The sequence below is a fragment of the Stegostoma tigrinum genome, chromosome 22 (assembly GCF_030684315.1).
Source record: "Stegostoma tigrinum isolate sSteTig4 chromosome 22, sSteTig4.hap1, whole genome shotgun sequence".
NCBI lineage: Eukaryota > Metazoa > Chordata > Chondrichthyes > Orectolobiformes > Stegostomatidae > Stegostoma > Stegostoma tigrinum.
In genome coordinates this window covers 35127186-35141218 of record NC_081375.1, presented here as the reverse complement: position 1 = coordinate 35141218, position 14033 = coordinate 35127186, and the positions used below count along the sequence as shown (strand labels likewise).

The following is a 14033-nucleotide window of genomic DNA, read 5'->3' as shown; positions in this document are numbered from 1 at the left end:
TCAATTAAGTCACCTCTCAACCTTCTTCTCTCTAATGAAAACAGCCTCAAGTCCCTCAGCCTTTCCTCGTAAGACCTTCCCTCCAGACCAGGCAACATCCTAGTAAGTCTCCTCTGCACCCTTTCCAAAGCTTCCACATCCTTCTTATAATGCGGTGACCAGAACTGGACACAATACTCCAAGTGTGGCCGCACCAGAGTTTTGTACAACTGCAGCATAACCTCTTGGTTCCGGAACTCGATCCCTCTATTATTAAAAGCTAAAACACTGTATGCCTTCTTAACAGCCCTGTCAACCTGGGTGGCAACTTTCAAGGAACTGTGTACATGGACACCGAGATCTCTCTGCTCACCTACACTACCAAGAATCTCACCATTAGCCCAATACTTTGCCTTCTGGTTACTCCTACCTAAGTGCATCACCTCACACTTGTTTGCATTAAACTCCACTTGCCACCTCTCAGCCCAGCTCTGCAGCTTATCTCTGTCTCTCTGCAACCTACAGCAATCTTCGTCACTATCCACAACTCCACCGACCTTAGTGTCATCTGCAAATGTACTAACCCATCCTTCTACGCCCTCATCCAGGTCATTTATAAAAATGACAAACAGCAGTGGACCCAACACCAACCCTTGCGGTACACCACTAGTAATTGGTCTCCAGGGTGAACATTTCCCATCAACTACCACCCTCTGTCTTCTTTCAGCAAGCCCATTTCTGATCTAAACTGCTATATCTCCCACAATTCATTCCTCTGCATTTTGTACAATAGCCTACTGTGGGGAACCTTATCGAACGCCTTGCTTCTAGAAAAAAACTTGCTTGCTTGGTCATCTGTCTTTTCTTCATTTGGTTAGTAATCATGGTGGTTAGTCATTGAGACATATTCAGTTAAAGCTGAAAATTTTATTTAAATCAGATGGGTGCTTTGTACACAATAGAAGGAAAAAAGCCTATCCAAATAAAGAAGATAATTCAAAAGATATCAAACACACAGGAAAACTAAGTTGCAACCTCATTCCAAATAATATCCATTACAGACACTGAATCTTGAGAAATTGCACCATTTTCTCAAGCCTTTATGGTTTTACTTACTGACTCCTGACAATTGGAGTTTGCACATTCTCCCCATGTTTGTGTGGGTTTCCTTCAGGTACTCTGGTTTACTCCCACAGTTCAAAGATGTGCAGGTAAGGTAGATTGGCCATGCTAAATTGCCCATCGTGTCCAGATTATGTGGAGTAGCCATGGTAAATATAGGGTTATAGGGATAGGGTAGGGGCATGGGTATGGGTGGGATGCTCTTTGGAGGGATGGTGTTGACTTGATGGGGTGATGGCTTGCTTCCACACTGTACAGATTTATGATTCTATGAATTTCTTTACCATGCACTGTGGAGCCAATTATATGAGGCCTTTCCAATTCTGCCAACATGAACATTTTCACAAATCTGAGAGAACAAATTTTCTCTGTTCTGTTAACCTTCTGAACAAACCTGGTTTAAAGATTCAAACCCTGGTATTGAAATGACTCCGTAACGCCTTGAAAAACTCCTTCTAGAAGACAAACTAAACTTGCTTTCAAATACTTGTATTTTTTTAAAAATGAATGTGAAAATGCTCAACCCCAGAGACTTCTAAACTGAAAACAAAGCTAATAGCCTTACATGTTTAACTTATATGTTATAAGCACAACAAGATAAACATTTTTGCACCACAGCGATCCACAGGCACCTGCCATCTACATAGGACATAGGACAGTACAGTACAGGAACATGATCTCACTAATGACGGTTTCGGTCACTGTGTCAGAAAGGCTCTCTTGATCTCTTTATTAATGAAAATCCTTCACCCAAGTAACAAATATCATTCTTTTTCTATTTTAAAATCAAAATTCCAAAATGATATTTTTACATATATGTTATATACACATATAAAATAATACACCTTTCATTATGCATAAACAACAGAAAATCCATGAAAACCTGTTTTCAAAAGAAATCAGCTGAATCTTTTTGGCTATAGATTAAGTTTTTTGGAGGGAATCTTGACACAAGACTGAGAATATTTTCTCAATGCATCTCATCAAATTAGTCAGATTAACATACACAGGCCCCAAACCCCACCTCTTCCTCCGGTACATTGATGACTGTATCGGCGCCGCCTCTTGCTCCCCAGAGGAGCTCGAACAGTTCATCCACTTCACCAACACCTTCCACCCCAACCTTCAGTTCACCTGGGCCATATCCAGCACATCCCTCACCTTCCTGGACCTCTCAGTCTCCATCTCAGGCAACCAGCTTGTAACTGATGTCCATTTCAAGCCCACCGACTCCCACAGCTACCTGGAATACACCTCCTCCCACCCACCCTCCTGCAAAAATTCCATCCCCTATTCCCAATTCCTCCGCCTCCGCCGCATCTGCTCCCACGATAAGACATTCCACTCCCGCACATCCCAGATGTCCAAGTTCTTCAAGGACCGCAACTTTCCCCCCACAGTGATCGAGAACGCCCTTGACCGCGTCTCCCGTATTTCCCGCAACACATCCCTCACACCCCGCCCCCGCCACAACCGCCCAAAGAGGATCCCCCTCGTTCTCACACACCACCCTACCAACCTCCGGATACAACGCATTATCCTCCGACACTTCCGCCATTTACAATCCGACCCCACCACCCAAGACATTTTTCCATCCCCTCCCCTGTCAGCTTTCCGGAGAGACCACTCTCTCCGTGACTCCCTTGTTCGCTCCACACTGCCCTCCAACCCCACCACACCCGGCACCTTCCCCTGCAACCGCAGGAAATGCTACACTTGTCCCCACACCTCCTCCCTCACCCCCATCCCAGGCCCCAAGATGACATTCCACATTAAGCAGAGGTTCACCTGCACATCTGCCAATGTGGTATACTGCATCCACTGTACCCGGTGCGGCTTCCTCTACATTGGGGAAACCAAGCAGAGGCTTGGGGACCGCTTTGCAGAACACCTCCGCTCAGTCCGCAACAAACAACTGCACCTCCCAGTCGCAAACCGTTTCCACTCCCCCTCCCATTCTCTAGATGACATGTCCATCATGGGCCTCCTGCAGTGCCACAATGATGCCACCCGAAGGTTGCAGGAACAGCAACTCATATTCCGCCTGGGAACCCTGCAGCCATATGGTATCAATGTGGACTTCACCAGTTTCAAAATCTCCCCTTCTCCTACTGCATCCCTAAACCAGCCCAGTTCGTCCCCTCCCCCCACTGCACCACACAACCAGCCCAGCTCTTCCCCCCCACCCACTGCATCCCAAAACCAGTCCAACCTGTCTCTGCCTCCCTAACCGGTTCTTCCTCTCACCCATCCCTTCCTCCCACCCCAAGCCGCACCCCCAGCTACCTACTAACCTCATCCCACCTCCTTGACCTGTCCGTCTTCCCTGGACTGACCTATCCCCTCCCTAGCTCCCCACCTACACTCTCTCCACCTATCTTCTTTACTCTCCATCTTCGGTCCGCCTCCCCCTCTCTCCCTATTTATTCCAGTTCCCTCCCCCCATCCCCCTCTCTGATGAAGGGTCTAGGCCCGAAACGTCAGCTTTTGTGCTCCTGAGATGCTGCTTGGCCTGCTGTGTTCATCCAGCCTCACATTTTATTATCTTGGAATTCTCCAGCATCTGCAGTTCCCATTATCTCTAGTCAGATTAATTACTGGCTTCATTCCCTGTGGCATCCTGTCTGGTGGCTAAGCATGTCCCAACTGCAACAATCCCACCAAACATGGACTGTCATTTATAGGATAAAGGACTGATCATGATCTGCTGTTCGAGGTGCAGAGGCACAAACCCTCTCTGCAACACCACTCTGACAGGACAACTGTCTGTGGCTGAAGCGCTGGACTGGTATGAGAGGCTGCATTTGACGAATCATGCTAGGCCCCTGAATGATGGGTGCTGCCATGGACTTTACTGAGGACTACTTCCTAAGACTTTGAAATATGGCTGACTAATGCTGCAGATGCAGTTTGTACAGTGTGAACACTGCTGCCCTATCAGACAGGTGTAACAATGATGTGGGAGTAAGCACCTTAGTCTGAGGACTGCTGAGCACCAGCCAGCTGCCTGGTTTTGTGACTACACTAGCTATCACTACAAAGCAAGACAAGGTAAGGCATGCATGTTACAGGTATGCAGATAGGTGCCAGGTGAAGGCACACTATGAGAGCAAGCAATCAGCTCTGGTAGTGAGCTGGGTGCCTGACCCTGTGCAACAACTGCACCTGATACAGCTGGTGATACTGCTGATTGGCACTATGCTGGTCTGTGCTTCCAAAGTATAATGCCAGTGTATCAGAAAGGTGCCAGTATGGTGGCAATGGTTCACTGAATATCAAATGCCAAAGTGTTTGGAGGAAGGGTATGTTTCGCTGATGCTGGTGGATCGTGACCTGGGCTGCAATTTGATCATGAACAACATAGAAGTCACCTGAAGGAAATGGTAAGCTGAATCCACCAAATATCTGCTGTGGTTTTCCACACAGCTGGTTTGTTGGGCATGCTTGGTAAGCGGAACATCAATTAGGTTTGTTGGGCTGTCAACTAGGAGCTAAACAAACATCATTGCCAACTCGCCACTACCAGACCAAACTCTTGCCACGCCACGTGTGAAAATGTACACAGCCTTGCCGGGCTTCTTGTCAGATTGTACCACACATCTTGCTATAGCCCAAATCAGTCAGATCCCTGAAATATTCTGCTCTCAGTATTGCACAGAACTCTAATGTACATTGGAAGATAAATGTAATTCAGCTTCACAAAGCAGTATCAGGTCATTTTGAACTGAACATGGTTAAACTAAAACTTTTTTTTTAAAGTACAAGGGTATTGCTATTTTTACAACAAATTGCTGCTGTACTAAAATCTACTTTATGAATTCTGTAATTTCTCCATGAAGCGTTATTTAAGTCATTACAAGTAGTAATTTGTTAGCACACAAGGTTAAAATGTATTCAATATTAAATATATTTAAACATACTTGAGTGCCTTGAAGTGTGGTGCTTTGCACAGAACTATAAGACCATCTCCCGTTCCAACAAGGACGTCCTCTGATTTTAGCTCCACTATTGCAGTGACACCCTGTAGGTAACATGAGATGAACCATTCAAATTCTCATTTCACTTCAATCGTAATTTTTGTTAAATACTAACATTGAAGTGTGAAAATTAGAAAATTAAACATTTATAATGTCTAAAGACATTCTAATCACCTGGACATTTTAAACAACTATTTCCCTCCTTGTTTTAATTCCTCCATGTTGTCCCTTAACTGAAGCAAAAGAATACCGATCCTCTTTCAAAATCAGTACCTCCCTTCGAAACTGAAAGGGCACTACATTTTAAAACAAAGCGATGTCTGTTGTAAAATACTTAACACAAAGAGTCAAATTATCCTAAATTCTGATTAGAATAGCAATACTGAAAGTGTCCCAGAATGATTAGCCTCCTGTCCTTCTACCATGCTGAATAGCTGTTACCATTTGTTTTACCACATCTCTAATGGCAGACTGCAGGCTACACAACCTATTACATCACCAAGTGTCAACCAGATTTTGGGACACTATTCAACAGGAGTCATCTCTCACTGTTGTATACCAGAAGCCAGCTGACAGATCCATTCACACACATGGATGTAGCTCCCCCTTTTTTAAATGATGCACTCTGAAGTTTTTATTTTCATATGTTGGAATACTGACCATTATCCATCTTCCCAGTAACCATTGCCGTGCTTACAGTTAAGTCAAAACATTCGGCGATGTACTAGCTGAAGTTACATATAACTGATTTTGTTTTGGAACAAACTGTATACAGCCTGCACGTTCCAGAAAAAAAAATGCCTATAAGACAGTTGCAGATTGGAAAGATTAGGATGACAAAGAAATAGGTCAGTGCAGTGTCACCTGGTGGGATGCTAACAGAACACTGTGCAATGCATATGCAAAATAGATGACCAGTTCAAAAGCAGAGTCCATCTGTTCCAAAATTCAGAGCTTTATACAGTCAGTGCAGTAATAGACCAAGAAAGTTCAAAACTGATTCTCCTAAACTTTATGGAAACTAATGCAAAGTACTTAGCAGAAGGAAAAAATGGTGATTTGAGAACTTTATTTTTAACGCACTGAAAAGTTAAAATCTGAAACACACTACTGAAAATGTGATGGGTGGCAGATTCAACTGAAATCTTGAAAATGGAACTAGATAATTAATTGAAAAAAATACAGGGCTATGAAGAAAAGGCAAGGGAGAGGGACTAAGTGACTTGCTCCTGCAAAGAGCTGGCATAACACGATGGGCTGAATAGCTGCCTTTTATTTCAAATGTTACAACAATTCTGTGATTCTGTTGATTGCTTTATGTTTATTGTAACACTGCAGACCAGTTGTGAAAATAGCAATGCTTACAGTAGTGAAGGAATATTAGCGTTCTGATGAAAGGGCATTGACCTGAAATGTTAACTCTAATTCTCTTGTCACAGTTGCTGCCTGACCTGCTGAACATTTTTTGTTTATTTTATATTTTTAGCAAGTGCAGTATCTTCCTTTCATATTAAAACTTTTAATGTTTAATATCATGCATGGCCCTGGGTTAAATGGAGGTGACTGATACAGGAATAATACATCTATGTGTGTGATCATAACCAAAGGAACTACATGAACATGATGTAGGCCCGGTGATGTAATCAGGATGAGTGCCACCAGTTAGCCCATACTGAAGCATTTACACTGATAACCCATTTTCACAGGTCCTCTCTACTTCACATTGGTGGCTTAAAAAAACACCAGTATTCAAGAAAGGAGGGAGGTTGTAAAAACCATGCAGCAAACTATAAGGCAATTGGTCTGAAATCTGTCTTTGGAAAAGTGTTGGAATACATTCGTAAGGAGGTTGTAGCATGACAATTAGAAAATCAGAATACAATCAGGCAGAGCAAACATAGTTTTAAGAAAGGGAAATTATAGTTGACAAATTTATTAGAGTTCTTTGAAAGTGGAACAAGTAGGAGAGATAAAAGGGGAACTGTGGATGTAAATGTGATTGGGTTTCGAGGAAGGATTCCTTAAGAAGCTACTTCAAAAGTTACTACATAAATTAAGAACTCACTGAGTTGGGGGTGATGCAGTAGCACAGATGGATTAGCTAAGTAGCAGAAAATATGGAATGAAGACAAATGAGTAATTTTTAGATTAGAAAATTGTAACAAGTACAGTGCCACAGGGATCAGTGCTGGGTCCTCAACATGATCGATATTGGTATATCAAATGAAGGAACAGACTGTATTATGGTCAATTTTGCTGGTGCTATAAAAATAGGTAGGAAATTTGTAAGGAGGATATAAAGAGTCTGCAAATGGAATTATGTAGGGTTCACGAGTGGGTAAAAAGTTGACAAATAGAATACAATATGAGAAATGTGATATTGCCAACTTTCACAGGAAGAATAGAAAATCAGATTTTTCTTTTAAAATACAAGACTGCACGGTGTGGCAATACAGAGATACCTGCGTGTCCCTAGACATAAATCACATAAACATTAGCATGCAGGTACAGTAAATAATTAAAAAGGCAAATGGAATGTGAAAATGTGAATCAGGATCAGAAGGAGGTCATTCAGCCCCTTGATCTTGCTCCATTATTTAAATAAGATCTAATTGTAACCTTAAATCCACATTCCTGCCAGCCGCTGATAATCTTTCAATCCCTTGCTCAACAAGAATCTATCTCCCTCTGTTTTAAAAACATTCATAGAGAGCCCTGACATTTACAGTGACCTCCAATCTTAAATTCTCCCATTAGAGGAAACATTTCTCAACGTCTATCCTTTCATGACCCCACAAGATTTTACATTTTTAATCAATTACTCTTCTAAATTTCAGCAAATGCAATCCTAGCCTGTGCAACCTTTCCTCATAAAGCAACAATCCATTCCAGGTTTCAGTACGGTAAACCTCTTCTGAATTGCTTCAATGCACTTACATCCTTCAGTAAATAAGATGATCAATACTGTGCACAGTATTCCAGACGCAGTCTTACTATTGGTCTGTATAAGTGGAGCATAAACCTTGCCTTGTTCCAAATTAAATTTGCCTTGTGACAAATGATAACATTCAATAGCTTTATTACCACTTGTATACTAGCTTTTTGTGAACACACAGATCCCTCTGCATCTCAGAGCTCTGCAAACTCTCATCATTTAGATTATCTGTTTACTTTTATTCTTCTTTCCAACATGGATAATTTCACATTTTACCAGTTGCCCACTCACTTAACCTATCAATAACTTTTACAATTTCCTTGAGACAAAGATATTTGCCAGGGGACAGACTGGTCTGTTGAACACACCACACATACCACCTTCAACATACCACACTGTTCCCTGGCCAATATCTCTATCTCAGGCTTGCTGCAGTGCTCCAGCGAAGCTCAGTGTAAGTTAAGAACAATACTTCATTTTCCACTTAGGGATCCTGCAACCTTCTTGACTCAATATCAAGTTCAATAACTTTACGGCTTGAACTCTCCGATGTTTTAGCCCCTAACCTCACTCACCAAGCCTTGTGAGCACATAATCTGCAATTACACACAACCCATTGTTCATTACAAATAGTCTCCATTAACACCTATTCACCCTCCTAGCCAGATCATTACCGACTCCCTTGGCCAACTGTTCTCTCTTTGGGCTTGATCCCCACCTATTATTTACTCCTTAGTGCCTCGCCGCAATCCTTTCTTCTGCAATATTCGACATTTTCCAGTTACCACCAGTTCTGAGGAGGGGTCAGCAAAGCCAAAATGTTAACGCTGATTCCTCTTCACAAATGCTGCCAAATTTGCTGAGCTTTTCCAGCAATTTCTACATTTGTTTCTGATTCACAGCATCTGCACTTTCTTTGGTTTTTTATCAGATGATTTAAGTTATGTAGATTGTGCATTTGTGCTATTTGATACAAGTGTGTCTGTGGCTGGTTGATGGAGTGATTGTGATCACTCTAGTTTCATTGAAAGATTATAATGATCTTGCTGAATGAAGAAATAAGATACTTTATTCTCTGTAAAAAGTACATCATGTAGGTTTTGGACCTCTTTATATGTTCTATTAAATGTACATGATCAAGTGCATGTGGACATATGTGATAAATAGTACAAATAATAAATTATTTATGCAATTTGCATAATTGCATTATGTAGTGGCGACTACATCAATCATCAAGAACTCCATGATTTCCAAATTCCCTTTGCTTTAGTTAATTGAAAATACAACTGGATCATCTTGGCACTTTACAAACTGTACTGATCAAGTTCACAGCTTACCAAACTGAACTTATTCTTTATTGGTCCATAATTATTCAGAAGTCCAGTTTTCATGCTGATCATCAAAATATCACCAGAAGTAGTTCCACAATAGAAGAAACTATCATCTTTTGCTACCTATCAGTGAAGAAGTGATGAAACCATGAGGTCAGCTTCATATTTATGGTGAAAGTGGAAAAAATTTCAGGCAATCACTCAATAAAAATTATAACAAGAATTATATTTTTAAGGTAACAACTCATTTAGAAATGTTTCATTAAACATATATTTGATAGCTTTCATATTAAATGTAATCGATTATCAAATTGCAATAAAACATCTCATAATGCTTTGTGCAAAATGCATTTTGCAACATTTTTATTATTATTTGGAAACATAGATTCTAAAGTTGACAGGATCATGTTTGGCTTTAAGTTTAACGTTTACTTCCTATATATAATGAGAGTTAAGAAGGGATGAACATAGTTTTGTCTTCATTGTTGAGTTCTAGGAGTGAAGCTGGTTTGTTTGGAAATTTGTTTACATGCATTTAAATGAGGCCTTTAAAAATCCCTTGAGGTAGATAACAAAACGCCTTGAGAACAAGGGTAGAAGAGAGAAAAGAAATTGGTCTTTTAAATAGCAAGAAGTTGTTATATAACGAAGGGAAGTTGAAATAAAAACCCATTTTTTTTAGAAAGCAGGAACTACCCAGAAGACAATCAATTTTAGTGATAGCTTGCAAACAAATGTTTGTGTTGGGTTTTCCAATGAAGCAGGATTTGCAATATTCCTTTATGGGAAAATGAGTTGTCTGTTGGCACAGGAGGCAAGGAAAATGCCAAGAGTGGTGAAGAGCAGGTTATCTGTTGAAAGTCTGGCTCTAATGATGCTGTTGATATAGTGTTATATTTATTCAGCCATGTCCATTGCACAAGGAATTTTACAGTGGAAATAGGGTGGCCTTTCACTGCTTGGGTACTGCACAGTTGTGATGTTTTTAATACTTGTGAGGACCGTGTTTCAACTAAGTCTTCTACAGTGTAGTGTAGTTTTTTTCCTAATAGACGTTTGACCATATTTTGTGAAAATCACATTTGCAGCCTCTTGTAAACATGTTCAGTGACTGACCAGCATGGTCAAGGAACAGTAAAACTAAAGCTGGTCTATCAAACCAGGGTTCACTCTTGAATCTAGCTTGTCCAGTATTACTATCAGTTGGGATCATAACAAATTGTGAGAATTCAATGGCCTCATTAACAAAAACTCTTGGACATTGGAATATTCCCAATGAGGTACGCACTTGAGCTGCATTGATTAATTTGGGATGTTCTTGAAACACAGGCACAGGAGCAAGCTTTTCCACCCCTTTTGAACTCTGTTTTATGAAACATGAATTAGCAGCAGAAGTAGGCCAGTTTGCTTCTCAAGCCTGGTGCACCATTCATGGCTGCTCCTATTACATCACATTTCTGCCCACCTCTGATGGCCTTTACTCCTTTGTTTATCAAGAATCTACGTTTGCATTAAAAAATACCCAAAGTCTCTGCTTCCATTGCCTTTTGAGGAAAACAGTTTGGCCCCCTGCAACAACTTTTTTTTCCTTTGTCTACATTTTAAATGAATGACCCCTGATTATCCCCAGTTTGAGAATGTTCCTAATCTATGTCTCAAATTGACAAGAAAAACTAACCAATGCACTGGAGCTGGTGAAGGAAAAGCCTCGATAAATAAAGAAAACTAAAGCAGATAACAAGGCCAAAGTTCAAAGTTGTGTTGCAGAAGACAAGGTATTAGTGTTGGTGACAGTCTCTGGGAAATCATTAAAAGCAAGTTGTACTGGATCTTATTGCATCAAGAAGAAACTTGATTATGTAACTTATATAGTAAGTGCTACTGACATGGTAAACAATCAGTGAGTGTGTCCTGTTAAGATGTTGAAAAGAGATTATAATAGGGATGATAGATGGGAGATGAGGGTACTTTTGGTGGTGAAGGAAGTAGGGTTTAAAATAGAAACATCAGAGCAATGGCAAAAGGGAAATTCAAATGTCCAACTGTCCACCCATCAGATTGAATAAAAAAAGTACTTAAGAAGTTTGATAGCATCATGTCTTATCTTGCAGAAAACTATCAAGCTTACTTAGAAAGGCTAGTTTGCAGAACTATAATTCAATCTGTGGGCCAGGAAAAATGTTTCATGATTATTAATGTAGGGAATGTGCTGGAATTAAGGTTCCACAAAAGAGTCATACTGGATGCAAAATGAAAAGCCTGTTTCTCTCTCCTCAAATGCAACCAGATCTGCTGAGTTTTTATTTCAGATTTCCAGCAACTGCAGTCTTTTGCTTTATTTGATAGATTATGTTCATGATAGGTAATGACACTACTGGACCAAAACAAATAGCTGATGTTCATCTATTGTGCTGGGTCACGAACCTAATGCATTTATTATCATAAAACCAATATAATAACAAAAGCTGACTCATATCCTACACCTAGACTGAAAGACTGCTTCAATCAAATGAGACACACCTGGTTTGCCACAAAAATGGACATACCAAAGGGTTATTTTGCATGTTCCTTTACATGAGTGACCTAAATAATTATTACTTTTTGTAACACTGGATGGAATTTATTTGTTTAAAGCTATATGATTTGGAAAGAAAAATGCACCAACAACATTTCAATGATTATCCAGTGAAATAATCGAAGAATTTGGTAACTACTTTATAGAATAATGATTTGTTTGTTTTGAGCCAAAGCTGGGAAGAATATTTACATACTTGGTTGAACTGTTTGATCAGCTACAAAGGGTCAATCTAGGTTTACATCTGGGTAAGAATGAATTTGCCAAAGCAAAGGTGACTTCATTGGGCATCTACTGTGGGACAAGGTCAAGCAGCAACTGTAGAAGTGAAAGTACAGGCTGGGACAAAATGTGAAATTTTATGCTGTGTTGGCATGAATAGATTTTATTATTAGTTTGTACTGAACTTGTCATTGCACATTTGAAGAATTTGTTGAGAAAATGCAGAAAATTTGAATGGATAACATATGTCAAAGTGCCTTTGAAAATTTGAAAGCTATGTTAACAATTGTATTGGTTTTAGCCATACCCAATTATGAGAAGTTATTCAAAGTCACTGTTGATGGAAACAACATTGCTTTAGGGGCTCTTATATTGCAAGACATTGAGATGGGGATCAAGCTATTTGTCAGTTGCTTTATAAAGAAACTGCCCACATGTCAGAAAAAATATTCTACAGTGAGGGAGGAGACATTGAGTCTTGTGTTAGGTCTGTAACATTTTGAGATTAACAGAGAAGTTAAGAAGGCATCAGAAACACTTGCGTTTATCAGTTGTGGCATAGGTTATAAGAGCAGGGGGTTTATGTTGGAGCTATATAGGAATTTGGTTACTGCTGGAATACTGGGTAAAATTCTGGTCACAGCACTGTATGCACTGGAGAGGGTGCAGAGAAGATTCACCATGATGTTGCCTGGGATGGAGTAGATTATGAACAGAAGCTGAATAAGCTTGGGTGGTTTTCTTTAGAGCACAGAAAGTTGAGAGATGACCTGATTGAGGTGTATAATTTTAGAAGGACCATGGACAGAATGGAAAGAAAGAAACTGTTCCCCTTAACTGAAGGGTCAATAACTCAGGGGAGAAATTTTAAGGTGGCAGACAGGTGGTTTTGAGGGGATTTGTGGAAACTTTTTTTCACTCAGAGAATGTTAGTAATCCGAAATGTGCTGCCTGGGAGTGTATTTAAGCAGGAAACCTCACAATCTTTAAAAAGTACTTGGATGAACATTGGAAATGTTACTACATCTGAATCTATGGGCCAAGTCTTGGAAAGTGGGACTAATGTAGGTCAAGGTAGTCGCTTTGTCTTGAAGACTTGATAGGCTGACATGCCTCTTCTGTGCTGTATGATTCTATGATCACCAATAACATGGAAGGTACTGTTATTTATATGAATGACAATCCTTTGAGATAATCTTATTCTAAATAAAACTGTACATGGAGAGAACAGAGCAATAAAAGTGTCACTCACCTCAATACAGTTGATCATTCTTTTCAAAGGTCCAGTTTGACATTCCGTGGGACGGATTTTTCTGTTGGGTAAATCTAAGAGCCAGAGACGTAGTGTACCACTAGGAAAAGAAAATGAATAACCAAAAGAACATTACCTTGTACACATGCCTATTTTAATAGTATTTCAGGTGAAAATCATCTAAACCAACATATTTGGCTGGAATTTCCTGTAAGGTTTTAATGTAATTAAAGCACAGGAATGAATGTGTATTTTTTTCAATCTGAGAAAATTTACATTGAAGTAATTGACTCCAAAGAATTATTACATGTAAATTTCATCTATCATTGTTCCCTTGAGGAAACTTTTCAGAAATCCTACCAAATAAAATACAACTATCTCTTGCAATGAAACTGAGAATGTGAGTTTCCTGCACCTACACCAAACTGGGGTAAATTTAAAATGAATATTTTCAAATAGATTAATTCAAAGTCACTACTTAAAACCATGTTTTAAAGGCTTTTGCGTTTATTTTGTTTTGATTTACTGTCATCTTCACTGTATTTTCTACATATTTTAATGTTGATGGTATTAAAATGCGATACACAAAAAGAGGAACATTTCTACAATTTTTAAAATATAGAGTGCTTAATGCGTTTAG

The 14033-nt window shown here is 39.8% G+C and overlaps 1 protein-coding gene across 4 annotated transcripts in view; it reads right to left on the bottom strand.

Moving 5' to 3' along the window:
- Window positions 1-14033, bottom strand: part of cfap52 (cilia and flagella associated protein 52) — a 78489-nt gene that overhangs the window by 57279 nt on the left and 7177 nt on the right. For all 4 annotated transcript variants that reach the window (XR_007249841.2, XM_048554807.2, XM_048554805.2 and 1 more), the window contains exons 5-7: window positions 13394-13493; window positions 9351-9467; window positions 5022-5122 (exon numbers count right to left, since the gene is read on the bottom strand). Coding sequence is in view for 3 of the 4 variants with exons in the window: in XM_048554807.2 (XP_048410764.1) it covers window positions 5022-5122; window positions 9351-9467; window positions 13394-13493 (318 nt within the window). In the remaining variant the exon portion in view is untranslated. The remainder of the gene's footprint in view (window positions 1-5021; window positions 5123-9350; window positions 9468-13393; window positions 13494-14033) is intronic.